The following is an 18,441-nucleotide window of genomic DNA, read 5'->3' on the forward strand; positions in this document are numbered from 1 at the left end:
CAGAAAATATTTAAAACTGTTAAAATCATGGAAAACAAAACTTAAACACAGTCTTTCCGTTTACAGAACTCTCAAAAACAATTGCTGCTACTTATTATCTAAATCTAACAATAACTACAATAAGATCCGATAACTAAGTAATTACAACAGAACTTGACAATTGTATATACATTTACATAATATCCAGTCAGCATAAATTTGTAAAATTATTTTGATTGGTTGTGCTCTTCTTTTGATTGCTTCACAGGACTAGGCTGCTGATTCTGGCTCATCAGGGATATACAATACATATTGATATATATATAGATATGTATAAAATCCTAAGCATATTTTACATTAATTTCACTTAATGGTTCAGTTCTTAGCTAGATTAGTTGTATTTGATACATAACGCCTGAGGGTAGGCAGTGTTTCTGGATCAGTTTTCTTTAGAACCCACGATCAAAAAACCCGATCGCTGAGCTTCAGACTGAGTGGAGTTTTGGGGGCCAACAGGAACTCGAATTCCGTTTCCAGGGGCTTCACAAAACTCACATCAAAGGCCAGCACCATCTGATAAAGACGATTAAATAAGACGGTTAATAGTGATCCTTTTCGATCTTGAGATATAGGTACTTACCTTAGCTAGCAGTAGCACTACCTCCATTTCCACAAAACGCTTTCCCGGACACGATCTTCGACCCACTCCGAAGGGCACCACAATACTGGCACTATCCACATTCACCGTGAAATTCTCGGTGGCAGGATCAATCCATCGCTCCGGGGAAAACTGCTGGGCTCCCTTAAAGTTGCTGTCCTTGTGACATGCGATCATATTCTGACAAAGGACCACGGTCTAAGGATCACGAAAATATTATTAAAATATTAAGCTTAGAGGTAAATATTTTTCTATAAAAATACGTTTTCTGCTTGGCATATAATATTAAAATTTAAAACTAAATAAATCATTATAATGGTTTTTGTTCAATGTTTTAAGCAATTTGAAAGTCTGTTTTTTTTAAAATTTTTTTTATAGATTTGAAAGATCGCCTATTTTAACCATTAACTCACCCCTGCATTTAGCGAATAGCCCGAAAGCTCCATGTCCTCCTCCAATATCCTGGCCAGACAAAAAGCGGTGGGCCTCAGTCTGTAGGACTCTTGTATACAGGCCTTTGTGTATGTGGCATTCGTTAAAGCATCCTGCAGGATATTTGTATCCCGATACTCGCAGAATTCACTGAGGATGCGGGGCATGGCTCCAGGATCCCCGGTTACAGAACTCAACACGAACAACAAGGTGTTGGCTAACTAAAAAAATAAAAATTATTTGTAAAAGGAAGTCTTTTTAAAATGCAAAGAGAAACACTCACAGTTTCTATGCCCGCGGCTATAAAGTCTATAATAGCCGACTTCTTGTCCCTTATGTCCAGATCCTTGAGCTCCAGAATATTGAGAAAGATACTCCGCAAACCAGCAGCGTCGTCATCCTCGCAGGCAGCCGACTTTTTGAGCTCCTCCAGCTCATGGTCGATGATCTCGGAGATCACACTGGGTTATAAGCGATTCGAGTTAGATGGGAATAGAATGGGAGACCATACCTATACCTACTCATAGATCAAGTCCTCGGCCTTGGCGAACTCCCTGTACGTTTTGGTGGGAAAGTATTTCCACAGACCCAGACCGTAGTAAGAGTCCCTTTGGGAGATGAAAAGCTGTTTGACAGCAGCGGCCAGTTGGCTGATCTTCTGCGGCTGTTGTGTATCGACAGCCAGGAAGCCCATCCTCCTGCCCAACATCAAAGTGCAGACGGCCTCCAGGCCCATCAGATTGGCCAAATCTTCGAAACTGGGAACCACCAGCGTCTCCGGATCCCGTCTAGATTTAAGCAGTTCGATGAAATCATCGCAAACCGCATTCAAGGCGGGCAGGAAGTTCTGCAGAACCCTGGGAGAAGTAATGCTGGAGGTCAAGGAGGATCGAAGTCGCTGCCAACTTGGTCCCTGTTCGTTCACAATTCCCACACTCGCATAGCGATCTGGTCGGGACTGGCGGTACATCACGATGATCTCGGTGGGCGGTCTGAATGGGTATTTGCTGGGATACTTCAGTACCTTCTCCAGATCCTCGCGGTTGTACAGGTGCACAATGGGCACATTGGAGGGCATCACCTCCAGCACTATGTCACCGTATTGCCTGTTGAGATCTAGAACATAGCATTTCAAAAATTCATATTACGTTCTACTTTAATGTTTAGAAACTCCAACTACAATTACAATACTTTTTATTACAATTAGTTATTCAATTCATACCATATTAATGACTCATACATCATTACATATTATTTAAATGTTTAGAAACTCGGAAATATAAGTTAGTATATTACAAAATTATTAAAAATGTATATATATATAATAAATTTTATAACATTTCCTCCTTGACTAAAATGTTAAGTTCAGATAAATACTTTTATTATTATTATTTGTTTTTATGGGATAATCAATTAAATGAAACCCATAGATTTCTCAAAAATAGAAACCTTTTCGAAAACCCGGGAGTATTTTTGTGATCTCTCTTAACTAGAACTTATAGTTTTCTAGATAATGGCTTACCCGCATATACCTCGTGCAGCTTGGTCATCTTGTAGCGGCGGAAGAAAAGCAGGAATATCCACTTGGTGCCCAGGAAGGGGATCCTCTGCGGCCCGGGGATGTCCCATATGCCACGCCTCCGCTTCCTTGGCGCCTCCGGTTCAATCGGCGCTGCATGGTAGCAATCCTCCAGTGGCGTGTCCTTGAGGAGCGGCCGGAGGTAAATCTCCGCCAATTTTTGCCGATGGAGAGCGCAGTAGCAGCCGAGTACAAGTGCCAGGGCCAGCAACAGTATCACGGCCATTACCATGGGGCGCTGCAATTAGAATTCTGGGTCTTACTGACTTGATCCACTTTAGAGGCACTTATGCTAATTCTCCCATCCGATTCTAGGCCTTTAATTGAAGTCTGGCCTTTCGTTTCGACTCGATGCCAACCGGTCGACTAATTTGTATTTGGCTTTATATAGCTTTCTTGGCCACCATTCGCCCAGCTGATCATCGATTTTGCATTATTATTGCCAACAGGCGATAACACTTTGTTCTCGGTTCTTGGTTCTCAGGTTTTTTTGGCTATTCTGCAAGGCAAATAAATGTCTGGCAGAAAAGAAACACGCTTTATGGGTTTTCAAGCCAGATAAGATAATAGTCACACAGGCGTGATAAAGTTCAAGGTTAATAGCCCAAAAATTGTGTGTAACGATTGTGTTGCGAATTTCGCAAGATTGCAAAATGTCTATCAAATGCGATGTTAATTAAGGAATAGCAAATATTGGCTTAACAATCAAAAATTCCGCAACCAATAGAACCAGTTATTCTCCTTTTATAGAACTTAAGTCGCAAAATTATCTGATTGAAATTTATATAAAATAGAAAATTCCCTAACATATATGATTTTTTTGAACTTGGCCTATCCTAACCTTCAGTATTTTAAAGCAACTCCTATCGTCGCTTTAAATCTATCTAAGAAAATAAAAATGGGAATGAAAATACTTCTTATTGGTTTCATTTTTCTTTCACCCCGTTCTTATTAGATCATTTCCAATCAAGACCTTTTTCCATTTTCCTATTGCTAACCGGATATAAAAACTATATAAATAAGCTGGAATCGATTCAAACCTGACGGGGGTTACCTGCTCGGAGTGATTAATGAATGGCCCAGTCAAATACAGAAAAAAAGAATCAAGAAACCGCTGATAGATGATCGATTCTAATATTTGCCCTGACCACACAACAGCACAGCCACACGATCGCTTGGCAAATAAATACGGAATAGAAAACCTCACTATGACTTTGGGCTACCGAAAAATGGTATTTGCAATAGAATTGGAGAGCCAGATAAGAAGTCTTCGGACACAGGTAAGTAATATCTTTATCTACGTGACGCCCCTCGCATGGCAATGTGCCTGAGATTCGGCGGGAGAGGTGTGGCAAATCTTTCCACTAATGCAAATTCGCGGACCGATAGGCCTGTGCAAAAATAGAGAACAGAAAGAAGAAAATAAACTGGAAATACAAATCACAGACATCTGAGGCGAGCACTTCCTTCTTGGGGGCTTAATCACTTCCTCATCTCATCATGAGATCGCTTCTCAGCGCGACGCGTGCGCCGTTCTATGCGCTTCTCACTTTTCCAACGTGCTTAGAACAACAAAAACACAAACTCGCTTTTTAATAAGAATTCTTGCGAATTCCCCTCTGCTCCGGCCCCATTCTCCGGCTTACTCTCTGATTAATATGCAGATGGGATCCGCTCGCGACTCACAACTCCACGCCGTTCTCATCGTTAGAGTTGCGTTAGAAGCAGGCAAAAGGTATACCAGCTGGCCAAAACCGGCTTGGAAACCAGCTCCCAGCTCCAGGCCAAAAGAAGGAGAAGAAAGCACTCAGCGGTGGGTAGAAAGCATATTATGTAACCGACTATTATGTAAAACGAGAAACTATGGGAAAGTTCTTTCACGTATTTTTATACCCGTTACTCGTAGAGTAAAAGGGTATACTAGATTCGTCGGAAAGTATGTAACAGGCAGAAGGAAGCGTTTCCGACCCCACAAAGTATATATATTCTTGATCAGGATCACTAGCCGAGTCGATCTAGCCATGTCCGTCTGTCCGTCTGTCCGTCTGTCCGTCTGTCCGTCTGTCCGTCTGTCCGTCTGTCCGTCTGTCCGTCTGTCCGTCTGTCCGTCTGTCCGTATGAACGCTGAGATCTCGGAAACTATGAGAGTTACAATACTGGGATTAGGCACGCAGATTCCTGAGATTCCTGCGCAGCGCAAGTTTGTTTCAGCACAGTGCCACGCCCACTCTAACGCCCACAAACCGCCCAAAACTGTGGCTCCTACAGTTTTGATGCTAGAATAAAAATTTTAACTGAAATGTATTGTTCTCATCAATACCTATCGATTGACCCAAAAAAAAGTTTGCCACGCCCACTTTAACGCCCACAAACCGCGAAAACCTGTGACGCCCACAATTTTCATGCTAGATAAAAAATTTTAACTGAAATGTATTGGTCTCGTCGATACCTATCGATTGATCCAAAAAAAAATTTGCCACGCCCACTCTAACGCCCATAACGCTTAAATCTGTATACCGCCGGTAGGTGGCGCATTTTAATCTCGCTTTGCTGCTTGCATATCTCCATATAGCTGAGTAACGGGTATCTGATAGTCGAGGTACTCGACTATAGCGTTCTTCCTTGTTGTTTTCTTCGTCGCTCTGTTTTGGTCTTGGAATTTCACAATTTCTGGATGTCATTTCTTCAGCTTACCTAACTGGGTTAAGACGCAAATAAAAATTTCGATTTTTTTTCATTTCTTTCTTATTGACTATTTTGTTCTGAAGTCATTAACGCTTTTTGTTTACCGCAACAAAAATGACATACAAGAAATCGAACTTTATGGGCCCGAAAATGTCGCGACTTATTGGGTACTGAGAATTTAATAAGATTTTTGTAGGAGAGGAAAGAAGAAAGAAGGTAGGGTTCGGCAAAATAAGATTTTACTTAGATTGGTAAATGTTTAAATATTTGGATTCCTCATTTGAGATATCTGCTTAGATATCTGATTTAACATCTTACACCAGTTCTTTCACTTTTCTTTAGCCAGGCCAGCTTCTAATGCCTTTCTAACATAAGACTGTTTTCAGCGGGTTCTGGGACGGAAAGCAAGTTTGGTTCGTGGCTTAGACCTGGCTTTCTGCAAAGTGGCAAAACGGCAAAAATCTAATGAGAAAATTTCTCTATTTCTATTTGCGAGGCTTACTTTGTCGCTCGCCGTTTGCACATCGTTGGTCGTACATTGAACTTGGCTATAGCCAAAGTCAAGATAATGGATACACAGAAAATAAGTTAGATTTAAAAAACATTTCAATATATCATACGATCAATTAATGATTCATTTTATATTGATACCTTTTAGAATAAATAATAAAAAGATTCAAAGTATAGATTTTTAACATAATACTAATAAAATACCATCTATATTCAGAGTTTTAAAGTCTTTTATCAACATTATATTTTGTCTTTCATATTTTATTTGTATTACATTAATATTTAAAAAACGTTTTGATGTCTAGACTTTTATATAATTATATGAAACATGTAATCCCATATTTTTTCCCGTGTAAGTCCCTCTCTGTTAACTCTTTCGTACCTCTTTTTTTTGGCAAGAGAAGGAGGTAGGAAACAGCTGACCGAGGAAAGAAATTGTTAAGCCAAGTTTCCCGTTTGTCGATGGCCGTGACCATGAAGCCCCGGCCGATGTCTTGTCGCGTGCACTATATATATGGCTATATGGCCATTCGGGTGTGGGGGGCACAAGTGACATAATCTGCTGATGTCTGGCTCTGCGGATCGCCAAGTGTTTGAGCTGAGCTCGGGTCTTCTGTAACTGCGCAGCGGCTTCAGTTTTTGGGCCATTTTTTCGACGGGGTTCTTGATTCGATGCGATTTGCATAAATGTGACAAAATGTGCCAATAAAATAAGCCAAAATAGCGAATAAATAACGAGCTAAGAATCAATTGGCATATATGGATGTATGTAAATTCTGACGAAAACACAAACTTGTTTATTTTGCAAAAAAATCTGCAGACAAAAAAAACTGTAAATTATTTCACTTTTTTTTGTATTGTGTCACATTTTGTGGCCTGTCGTCGTGGGTTTTTTGGCAACGTGTGCAGGCCCAGTCGCACTTACGTTTAATTATTATGTTAACTCGGATTTCTTCTTCTATTCCGGCTTTTCAGTGCCAGTGGACAGTCTGACGCCAAAAGCAGAAATTAATTTGGCCCAACACCCGACATTCATTCCTGATGCCTCAGCAAACTTTGCCAAAATCGATCAAAATCCAATCGAAAAAGGAAGGTGAAATGGGATCGCAGAACAAGTCGCGGAATGCCATCAAATTTGCGTAAGCGCGCGTGGAGATTTCGAAAAAAAATAAAGATATTTATATAACACTCAAAGAAAGACGTGTGACAGGTACAGTGAATATGGAGCATCAGAACCGCTTGAAATTGGTATCAAGTTCAATAATAAATTTGAGCTCAAAGATTTACTTCTCTAAAGAATATTTTTATTAAAAATATCTGCCTAATGGCAAGCTTACATATATTTTTTTTTTAGTAACATATTTATATAAAAGCAATAAACATTTAACCACAGCTCTCAAAACCCCATTCTAAAGACAAATGTATCATCATCATCGACAACGACCCCAAGTATTTATAATCTGTCGGTCAATGCACGTTACATTTTTGCCAAACACAACAGAAATCAAGATAAGCAAAAGAAAGTAAAATAAAATAAAGTCATTGGAACATATTTCAAATGGAAACGTAATCGATTGCATTTACTGGCATTCATTTAATTTAAAATCTGATATTAACCAGATGAAATGACAACAGACGAGAAGCTCCACCAGCTGATGACGCTTTTTTAATGATGATAATGAACTTGAAGCTCTCTCACATAATTGATAACAAAAGAAAATCATCAAAAATTATTATTTATATTTCTTCTTTTTGCGTTACACTTGAAAACGCTCGTGCTCGCTGATAAATATGAAATAATAATGGAGAAAAAATTAATAAATAAATAAAAAATGACTTCAGGGCGCCGTGAGAAGAGAAGTGGAGAGCTGAGAGGCTAATTGCAATTTAATGCGTTTGTTTGCCGAAGTATAACACGATTTATTTTCCAAGATACATGCACGGATTCTCGTATACATTTTCATATATACTTTTTGAACTTCGATTCAGTTTTATTTTAGCCATATTGCATTTTATGATTAACTGAGCTGCTGTCGCCGTTGCGGTAATGTAAATATTTAATCAAATCATTTAACATTCCATGGAACTGTATATATACGAAGAAATGAAATGTATTTGAAAAGTTCTGTGGTGTCTGGCACAAACATGAGAAATCACAAAAAAATCGAAGAAGTAAGCTTATATTACTAATTAATAATTTAAAAATAATAAAAATAAACAAAATTGAAAGGAAAATTGTCAATGTAAAATGTCCTTTAATAAATGGCACGTTCAATTCAAGTTTCAAAGTTTATTATATTGGCATAAACAATTTCTTTTATCGCATGACCTCAGCTTAAAATCAAACCACTAATTAAACTCTTAAAAAATACTTACCGCTTTTATGTTGTCTTTTTTAAATCCAAAAAGTTTAGATCGTCTGCAGGCTAGATCCGACTTGTAGGCATTTTTATTAGCATTGCATCACTAATGCTTAGTTATCACTTTGCAAATATTTTTGAAATATTTAGATGTTGCATCATTTTTGCTTGTTACATTGCACATTTATTGTTGTTATTATTTAAAGCTTCGGCTAATCGTAGTTTCTGGTATGTGGAAAACAATAGAAACTCATAATCACAGACAGAAATTGCACTCTTGGACTTTGTTGTTTTTGTTAGATGCCTATGATCCGTTTAATGTTCTAGTAAAATATTAGTGGTAAACACAGTGATGGATTTAAACCGTGGCCAGGGACAGACTGTTCCGGATTGACCGAGCCCGCAACCGAATCCCAGATCTTCGAACAACGATCTCAGATCTCCTCCGCGATCCCTGATGGCGTCTCTTGGTTGCGACAACTGCGACGCTTAGTCAAAGACTGAGTCGCTCCGTTTTTTTGAATGGGGGAAATGCTGAGCCGAGCCCAACGCACACACACATACAAGCGCACGATCACTCGGCACTCACGCACACACTCTCACATGCCTGACGATCGGCGCTCACGATGGGAGGCGATATAATGGAGAACCACCAACCACGCAACAAGTGCTTCCACCGATTCGATCCGATCCGATCGATGGAACGTTCGATCGATCGATCTCTGCCCGATCTCGACCAGCTGTTCGAATCCGTTTTCGGTGAGTAAGGTTCTTCGTGCCTGCTGCTCCCGCTCTTCGGGTTCCCCGAGGTGTTCTGTTCTCCCTGTGAGATGTTCACAGTCGAACATCCATAACTCGAACCACCATCTGTCACCTACCAATTTCGACCTGTGGAGGTTAGTAGTGCCGAGATATAATGCATTAATTTGTATCATTTTTAACATAATATATATATAAACCTAAAGTCCTAGTGATGGAGTTGGAGATTGGACAGCCCACTTCTTTCTTAGTAGAAACTTGAAAATCAGACGTTTCTGGCTTAATGTCAGAACTTTTTTACAAAATTTCCTATAAATTAATAAAAATATTTTGACCAAAGGATCCTTATTTGGTCGCCTATAACTAGGCAACGATTTTTAACTCAATGATTGATAGCCCATTTAGACTATAATAAATCATGTTTATATCGCTAATTAAAATATCTTTAACTTAACGTATGGAAAAGTTAAGCATTCTTAAGTTCTAGTTATAGAATTTCGACTGTATTGATAGCGCCAATCACTCTCGCTCTCTGTGGGCCCACTCTCCTGCTGCTGCTGCTGCTTCTTCCATCTCTTCGTATTCCCCATGCTGCTGATAAGAACCCATGTGTGCTTGTATTCTTTTTTTCGCATATAGAAACTCAATGAAAGTTTGCCAAGAAACAACGCCTCAAGGCTTATTGAAATGTTTACTTGTGGCAAATTTATGCAACACATTACAGCAGCAGCAACAACAACGAAAACAGCACGAGCAGCTGGGCGCAATGCGTGAGTGGCAGGGTACTCAAGTGTGCGTGAGAGAGGGAGTGTTCGTGTGCGTGTGGGTACGATCCGTGAGGTAGGTTGCACTCCATATATAAGTATATTCCATATTCCATAACACAGTCCAATATAACAGGTTCGAGCGGGTCTCGAGAACTCGGGAAATCAGCTGTGCGACCGGCTGTCTGGATGTCCGAACAGCGACTACAATGTTGCCACTGGCTGTGATTTTTTAATAGAGGGTATTGGTAGGAAGAGGAGGGGCATATTAACTAACTAACTATCTTTCTAATTATATTTTTGCTTGTGTATTTTTATGGGTATTTTCAGTGTTGCTTCGTAAGCCACTGTTTCAGGATGTTTCTTCGTATTTTTCGAATTTGTTTGTATACGAGCGTCACAGCATTTTTAATTTTTAATAATATTATGGATTTAGGGGAATCTTGATATTACAAAATTATTGATACTAGTACTTTAATAGATATTACTAAATTTAAAAAGGACTAAAGAAAGTATTTAGACCACAAACGTATTAGTCATTATAAAATCTGATCCATAACTAAATGCTTATGAGTCTTATATATTCCACAAGTTATATGATTTGTCAGTATCATAGCAAGTATATCTAAGATATCTCTTAGTCCCAACGGCTCCGATATCAATCCTTTACATGCTAGTGCAACATGTGGGCAGGGGTGGAGAGTGGGATAGATCTAGGAGGGGCAGGAACCACAAGGGGCGGAAACCGAAGCGATCGTGAGTGTCGCTCCAGTGTGCGCGCTAATTGCCTTGATTGAGTTTTAAATTAATGCGAATTAGAGTTGTGGTTGTTTTAAGGCCAAACAACGCATATATGTGCCTGCTTGTGTGCATTTAGGGATACAGATACAAGATACAGGAAGATCTCAGGGAAGCAGGGAAACAGGATTGTCCCAATTACAATGATATGGAAGAATTATATAGAACGATGCCTAGTTAATAGACAATCCTGTCGGAGATAATATCTATAATATAATATCTAACTATAAAAATAAAATGTAAAAAAATGTGTTTCAAATTATCCCAGTTCAAAGAAAAAACAGATTGGAATAGTTCTAAATAAAAAAGTTTTTAAAAGATTGAAATATTTTCAGCTTATAAGCAATCGAATAATTTTTGGTAAACTACAAAAATAATAAAGACACCAACTCTGTATATAAATAAAATTTTTATTTTATAATGTGATATAAATATCTTTTAAAGTCCTTTTCTTAATCGTTCTTATCATAAAACAATTACAATTTTAATGGCTAACTCGAACTATACTTGATTTTATTAATTTAAGGCGCTCTGTCGAATCGATTCCCAATTCTGAACTCTTTCGTATCCTCCCATATAAAGTAAGTACTCCTGACTCTGACTCTTATTACCTTGTAGATGCGTATCTGGCTCCCCTCAGCTGTCACATTAGATACGATTCCCATTCTGATTCCCTCCATCTGGTCGGGGGATTCACACGCTCTCCTCGCAGATGGATACATTCTTATCCTGTCGATCAGTGGAAATACAAATTGAATTTCTAAGCAATTGCTTGCCTGGCTGGCCGACTGAATGGCTGAATGACTGAATGACTGCCTGAATGAGTGGCTGAGTAGGCATGGGCTTTGCATTACTAATTAACTGTGCAGTTGCAGTGGCTGCTGCTCGTGATGTTCTGCCGCTGGCTGATCCCACAATTATGCCATACCAGACATCCCGCCTCGCCGCCCTTCTTTTTTACCCACAGCCGAGTTACAACTCCTTCGTGTTGGTCGGTCAGTCAATCAAAGGTACAAAAACAAAAGGCAGAGCGTTGTTAATACTTCTTTTCAATTAGCTTCACACAGCCACAGGGGCAACAACAAGAACCACACGAGAGCCTTTTCCCAAGCGAACAGGTTTTTCACGCGACGACAACAATGTTGATGATCATGATAATGAGCAACTGATCACGATGATGAAGTACTACACTTGAAAAAATTGTATCAAGCCTTTTAAATAGAAAATATATTCAAGAAAAGACACTTTAAAGTATTCTCAATTAAACTAAGGACCTTAATAGTCCGTTTTCTCGACGTAATGGTAAATTTAGAGTAGGTTTAATTAACAAAATTTTTAAACCTACTGTTAGTTTAACATGAGGACTAGAAAACGAACTTAAAACTAACCTCATTTTTACAACACATCTTGCAGAAAGGTTACAAAAATTATAAACAAACCTAAACTTGTCAGTATTTTTTAAAAATATGATCAAAGGATTTTAAGATGATGTTTTCACGCGGTTTAATTTTTTTTAACCTTATTTTAGTTTAACATGAGAATGAGAAATTGAGCCCTTCTATTTGCTTAGTTGTTATTTTAGATCTAGTAAAATAGATTTGGTAACTGCCAAGAAAATTTACATTTCTATATACAATTATTAATATCATCACTTGATAAATATCGATTAACATTTTTATTATGAGTCCCATGTTCCTAACATTTATTTTTCTCTGTGTAAAAGAGGAAGCAGCCGAAGATATTCACGATGTTCCTTTGAATTTTCAATTTACTATTAAGTTTTCCTTCTCTTGTTTGGGGTTTTTGTGTTTGTTTTTTCATTTGGTTTTATTGCTTGAACTTTATTCACTGTCATCGATCGTTTTGGGGTCTTTTTGATTTTATTGTGCCGAGGCAAAGTTGTTTTCCTTTCAACGCGCCCGCCGCGACTTTCTGGCTCGCTTCATTTCATGGAACTAAAGCCCAAGCCCACAGCTCAGGGGATCGGGATCGGACTCTGCCACAATTTGAGGCAGGGCTCGGGCCGAGACAATTGCTTTTGCCGTCGATCTGGGAGCTAAACTCAGCTCTCGAGCTCAGAGCCAGCTCACAGCTCCCTTAACATTTAATGAGCATTAACAAGCTGCACTTAAATGCAATAACAACAACACAGGGAGCCGGTGAGGAAAGGGGGTGGTTGGGGAGGTGAGGCGGTCACAACAACAATTGATAACAAGTAAGAATACTCCAAAGTGGGGGTTACGGTAGAGAAGAGACTCAAGTCGGATAAGGCCATAACAATTGGGTAACTTCAAATGCTCTGCGAGATGGGTGAAAGGAACTTGATATATATTATCTTTTTAAATCCCTTTCTACAAATTTTTAGACCATCAATAATAATATATTATTTAATATATTTTTACCACAAGATGATTTTTTTTTAGAAATAAAAACCTGCATTATATTTACTAGTAATCATCATGGCAATTTTTTTTAACACAATTGCATTTATAGAGAGTAAACTGATTTTCAATAGTACAAAATATATACTTTAAAGTACATTTTAAAAGAAAGAAACACTCGATGGATTTTTGTGATGAGGATTATCTTTGTGACACGAGTGTAACCCTTGAAATATGAATCTGATACAAGAAAAATAGGATTAGGATATAAAAATATATCTTAAAAACCATCTTAAAGTTATATTTATCTGACTATATTAAAATTAAATTATCGTTTTTTTTATATTTCAGTACCTGTCATATTGCCAGTTCCTTCGAAAGGGTAACAGGAGCACCGGACAAAAACAAAACCATTCACAATGGAAGCTCCACGCTGTCTGAGTGAGCGCACAAGTGGCATCGTTGCAGGTTGCAAGTGTGTGCGAGTGCCTCACTTGATTACCCACGAGCTGCAAATTCATTTCTGCCTCCTTTCTTCACAAGTGCCCAGAGAATCGGGCAATCGGGCATGGGGAATCGGGGATCCGCAGAAGAAGACAGCCTTCAGGGGCTCTTATGGTCGGTATTCTTTTTTTTCGCAATGTTTTCACTGTGTTCCAGTTGCAAGCGGTAAAGTGAAGCTGGGGGACGCATCTCCACACATAGTGACCCAATGATCTACAAAGGGCGCGGTCTGCCCAAAGATTACAAGAGCGAGAAGAAACAGGAAAGAGGTGGTCAGAATAAAAGTGAAATCCAATGGATTCGAGCCTTGACAATCCATATAGTACTTTAAAAGGAACGGGTCGCTTAGGTACATATGATATAATATTAAAATTGTATGATTCAAATTGTTTATACAGAACTTTGAAACATCCTAACTGTCAAAACAAATATTATACCATCTCATGTATTTCACAAAGTCATTAAGTATTGAAGAATATGTAAGAATACTTACCTTCAAAAGTGAGAAATCACATCATATTGTATGCCATTTTTTTTCCCAGTGCACACTTGCTCCCATTACCCCTTACCCTCATTTCTGCTTCCTCCTCTCCATTCATTTCCACTTATTATTGTTGATAGCTTGTCCTTGAACTTGACCCAGCAGCTGTGGCAGCGAAGACGATCTGCCCTTTATGATTATAATTTTTTCTTTATGCTCTCTCTTTATCATGCCGTATAGTACTACACAAGTGCTCACTATAATTAATCAGTTGCCGCTGTGTGCGACTGTATGGGATCTGCTGAGGAGGGGCTACTTATCGGCTGGGGGTCCCAACTGTGGGGCCCCCGTCTCCGGGTCTCCGATCTCCCACTGCTGTAATATATGTTGTTTAATCTCGTTTCATTCACAGCTTTTTTTGCGCGTTAAACATTTTTCAATTTGACACCTTGCCAACAGATCTGTTTGCACTTATTGGCTTGATAAGAGCTAAATACGTCTTAAAAATTCATGAATTTTAATTGGACTTCGAGCTTATCGTTTAACGAGTAACGGAAATGACCAAGAGATCTGCGGAGTGTGCGATGAAATTACGACGATGATAAGCTTAAATTCAGAGTAATTCAAGATTTTGTGTACATGACCTCTGAATAAGTGATAAAATTATTTAATATTATAGTAATTGAATAATACGTAATGGCATAAAAATATATTTACATCAATGGAACCCTGTTCTTCATAGTATTTTACACATAATTAGGCCCAGTTAAGTCGCAACCAATTAAGCATACGCATTGTGGGCCCGCAAAAGTTATCACCCATAAGACACGTGTGCGGGTTGTTGACGAAATTTCCATGAAAAAGCGCCAGTTGCAAAAAAAAACGGCAACCAAAACCACACATATAACCCAAAAACAAACCGAATAATGGCTATAAAAAAAAACGCAGTAACAATTTAAATAGCGCCATCCACTGAAATTGTAGACAAGCCGACTGAAGAGAGTGGGGTGGCAAAAAGCGCTGGTAATGCGAGTAGCTATCGAAATTTCCACCTAGACATTCAACAAATATTTTGCAACCGTTTCTGATGACCTATGAGAAAGTCTGGGAAAGTTGAGCGATAATCGAGAAATATGTCACTGCAGAGTGGGTAATAAATATGAGTTGCAACGCAATCCCCAGCCACTCCATTCAGTGCAATCGTAATCAAAGCCAAAGTCAAAGCCTAGGCCTCGTCTATTCCGCCATATGGGGGAGATAGAGAGCTCCGGAAATGCATTATGCATCAAATAAAAATTGTGCAATAGCAGGCCCTAGAAAAATAAAGGGGTTAATTTATAACTATTAATAGAATTGCTGCTAATATGCAGACAAAATGGTGCAAGTGAATGGGGTTGGGCAGTCAAGTTTATGGGGATGTTACGCCCCACAGGAAGCTAGTCTATCATATCTGAAATGATTATATCATTTTATTAATAGAAAAAGGTACATATTATAATAGAAACATTTTTAGTTGGATAAAATAAAATGTAAATATTATAAATTTAAAAAAAATTAAATTGTGTCTATTTTACAATATGTTTTATAAGACCAATGACTATTTTTACGATTGACTGTAAAACTAAAAGTAGGTTTTAAACTTTAAATGTTCATATAGTACACTATGATGCATAGCGCCGCCTTGAGTGTAGTACGTTTGGTTTGCGAACTAAGAAGTGATTTTCAGAACAGCCGAAAGGTATGCCTTTAATATTTTCTATTTTCTATCAAAATTTTTATAAGTTTTATAAATATAAATGGTAACGTTCCCAATAAAAGTACTACAAAATGTAATTAAACAATACCAACCAAAGCCAACAGCAACAACCATTTCATTAAATAACCGCGACGAAAACAGCTGCGACAGTTTTCGACTTTTCTGCATTACCGAAAACAATCCGAGGGATATAAAAGAAGTGGGCGGTTTTGAAAATACCCCTTTTACACAATCCGCATTACACACCCCCATTCACCCAAACCAAAGCCAAAAGACCACAAAATGCGTGTTTATTAATTAAGCGCATTTGTTTTCATTAAACAAACGTTTTAATTGAGCATGAAAGTTGGCGCCGCCGAAATAAACGCGACAAGGCAATAGACGTGGCCATAAAAACGAGCTGAACCCTTTAACCCTTTAACCCATGCCACCCACCTGCCGCACACAAACAGCCAGGAACCGACATAATAATTAATTTCGTTGTATTTTAATGGATTTGCGTTGGTAGACATACGGAAAAGCTGTGGAAATCCCAACGTGTACGCTGGTTGATTGATGAAAGTGTTTTCCGGAATGATTTTCTTTTGGTAAGAGAAGGGGAAAAAGTCTTGAAATCTTAGCCTTATTTTTATTTTAAAAGAAACTGAGCTGTAATAACTGATTATTAAAAATGAAGTCACCTTGAAGTCCTTGGAAAATGTGACAATAAATTCCCTCGTTTAAGGTATTCTGTTTTATTTTATATGTTTTTTTTATATTTTAGCCAAACATAATAATACTTTACAAAGGCTAACCCATTTTTACTTATCCGCTTCAAAGCTTACTTTATTCTGCCATTCATCTTGGGGTCTCCGACCCGTCCTCTTTTCAACGAGTCCATTGGGTGCAATTAAAATTCGGCCTCGAAATTATTATTATTGCTCATGAAAAACACTTTGCCACCAGCGAGCTCCCCGCCCTTTGGCAACTGAAGCTGGGCCAAAACTTTTTGGCCAAGACTTGAACTCGTTGGGATGTTTTTAAAAGCACTTTATACGCCAACCACACGCTGCATGATACTGATATAGATCAACCCCCTCCCGGCCATTGTCTCTATGATTATTTTTCATAAACTTGGCAAATGCTTTGGGAAATCCATTTAGCGGACCAAAGCAGCCGCATTACTTTATCTCTATCTGAGGCCATCAGGATTATGATTTGTGTCTGGGTGTGGATACTTGAACTGGGCGAACTGACTGAGTTATGGGGCATGGCAGAGGCTTCTACTTTATATGGCTGTAAATTATGCCAAGTCAAGTCAGGGAACTTGGATGGTTGGCAAAGTTTCTTAGACCACAAGCGCCAAAGTGGCAATGAAAGCAATTTGATAATGATATATGTGGGTTAATAGATAAGGAATGAGTGCGGTGGATGTCCAAAGATTATATTAAGTTTAATTACCTGATGGGAAATGCATACATCCTATATGTATATCAGCTTTATAATGAATATTGTTTTGGGAATATATTTAGCACGTTAATTGTTTTATTATAGTTGCACTTATTGTAACGTGTCTGGTCTTAAGAAGATCTTTTGTTGAAATATACTTTAATAGTTTATAGCTATTGCTATAAAATTGTTAATCATGCATTAAATATGATTTTTGTTTCGTTACGGTTCCGCTTTTACCGTTCTTAAAAACTTATTTTGATCTTAAATGTTTCATTATCTAAAATGGGAATGGACAGGTAAGAAATGGAAAATTAAATGAATTATTAAAACCTTATATAACTTCCAGCATCCTGCTTTTTGGAATCTTGGCAACGATTGTATTCTCTGAGATCTTTGCATCTCAACCAGGACCATGTCGAAAGTTGGTACAGACATATCCCGAAGTTAGTTTAGAAAAATCTTCTCTTATTAACACTTTATTGATTTATTTATAATACTCGTGCAGACCACAGTTAAGGGCAAAATGATACATCGATCGCTGTATCTGGATGTTTTTGCAACTAGAAAGTCGAAGCCTCTTAATTTATGTCTTCACGTGAATTTTCCAAACTCCAAACAGCAGAACACTACGGTTATAGGCACGGATAATAAGGAATTCTTGGTTCTGTACAGGTGTAACTACTTTCCCACTGCAAACAGTAGCTCGGGTAAATTATTATATTTCATTTGCCATTAACTAAAGCTGAAAACATATAATATTTTTGTTTTAGAGTATGTTAACACTTATACAAGACTGAAAACCCCGACTGCAGCCACCTTATCAAAAATTTCCGAGGCATACACAAAGAATGGACTTCAAGAAAGCCAAGTTTTGTCATTGTGCCAGTAAAATCTAAAATCAGAAACTAATTATATTTTGTGCAGTCAAGGAAATGATTTTTGTCCGTGTTTTATTCAAGACTTAATTGGTTTATCTGTAAATTGCTCATTGGGAATATCCTTTTATTGTTTCGAGGCTGATATATGATTTTGAAAACTGCTTATATTTTGTACACCCAAAGTAAAGGTATAATATAAGCGCGACGAATTCTTTTACGCTTTTTATCCAAGTTGTTTTTTATTTGTTTGCTGTTCTACAAATTCAATTTGCGCCAATGTGCGGGGAAATTTCTCACTCACCTCACTTTCGCCCCCCAAATTCACCCTCGTGTCATAAAAATATGCGACATTTCGTTTTTATCGCTTTTGAAAAACTTTATTCTTGGCTCTTTGGTGTTCAATTCCTCCTTGTTCCCTCCATTTGCGAGTTCTTTTGATTTCGCCTCTGCTCGATTTTGCCTTATTTTTATTTTATTTACAATGGC

At 38.2% G+C, this 18,441-nt stretch overlaps 2 protein-coding genes across 5 annotated transcripts; one reads left to right on the top strand and one right to left on the bottom strand.

Annotated features, from left to right (window-relative positions):
- Window positions 1–153: 153 nt before the first annotated feature.
- shd (cytochrome P450 family 24 subfamily A member shade) lies at window positions 154–8,686 on the bottom strand. Of its 4 annotated transcripts, none has more exons than XM_017077849.4 (7): window positions 8,220–8,686; window positions 2,592–2,886; window positions 1,591–2,185; window positions 1,353–1,530; window positions 1,051–1,290; window positions 620–835; window positions 154–552 (listed from the first exon to the last, which is right to left on the bottom strand). In XM_017077849.4, the coding sequence occupies exons 2-7, from the start codon at window positions 2,878–2,880 to the stop codon at window positions 442–444; spliced, it is 1,629 nt and encodes a 542-aa protein (XP_016933338.1). In that variant the 5' UTR covers window positions 2,881–2,886; window positions 8,220–8,686; the 3' UTR covers window positions 154–441. The 4 variants fall into 4 exon arrangements, with proteins under 4 accessions (XP_016933338.1, XP_065721074.1, XP_065721075.2 ...); XM_065865002.2 differs by lacking the exon at window positions 8,220–8,686 and adding an exon at window positions 3,703–3,833; XM_065865003.2 differs by lacking the exon at window positions 8,220–8,686 and having other exon boundaries at window positions 2,602–2,845.
- An 8,673-nt stretch (window positions 8,687–17,359) lies between these two features.
- LOC108012764 (uncharacterized) lies at window positions 17,360–18,014 on the top strand. The gene is made up of 4 exons (XM_070996708.1): window positions 17,360–17,373; window positions 17,424–17,520; window positions 17,583–17,784; window positions 17,848–18,014. The coding sequence occupies exons 1-4, from the start codon at window positions 17,360–17,362 to the stop codon at window positions 17,964–17,966; spliced, it is 432 nt and encodes a 143-aa protein (XP_070852809.1). The 3' UTR covers window positions 17,967–18,014.
- Window positions 18,015–18,441: the final 427 nt, after the last annotated feature.

Source organism: Drosophila suzukii, chromosome 3 (genome assembly GCF_043229965.1).
Source record: "Drosophila suzukii chromosome 3, CBGP_Dsuzu_IsoJpt1.0, whole genome shotgun sequence".
Classification (NCBI taxonomy): Eukaryota; Metazoa; Arthropoda; class Insecta; order Diptera; family Drosophilidae; genus Drosophila; species Drosophila suzukii.

Coding starts and splice junctions, on each gene's coding strand:
- LOC108012764 (XM_070996708.1), top strand. Junction 17,521..17,582: donor TGGTACAGACATATCCCGAA/GTTAGTTTAGAA, acceptor ATACTCGTGCAG/ACCACAGTTAAGGGCAAAAT. Junction 17,785..17,847: donor CACTGCAAACAGTAGCTCGG/GTAAATTATTAT, acceptor TTTTTGTTTTAG/AGTATGTTAACACTTATACA.
- shd (XM_017077849.4), bottom strand. CDS start 2,880: ATGGTAATGGCCGTGATACTGTTGCTGGCCCTGGCACTTGTACTCGGC. Junction 1,531..1,590: donor GCCGAGGACTTGATCTATGA/GTAGGTATAGGT, acceptor CTTATAACCCAG/TGTGATCTCCGAGATCATCG. Junction 836..1,050: donor GCTATTCGCTAAATGCAGGG/GTGAGTTAATGG, acceptor CGTGATCCTTAG/ACCGTGGTCCTTTGTCAGAA.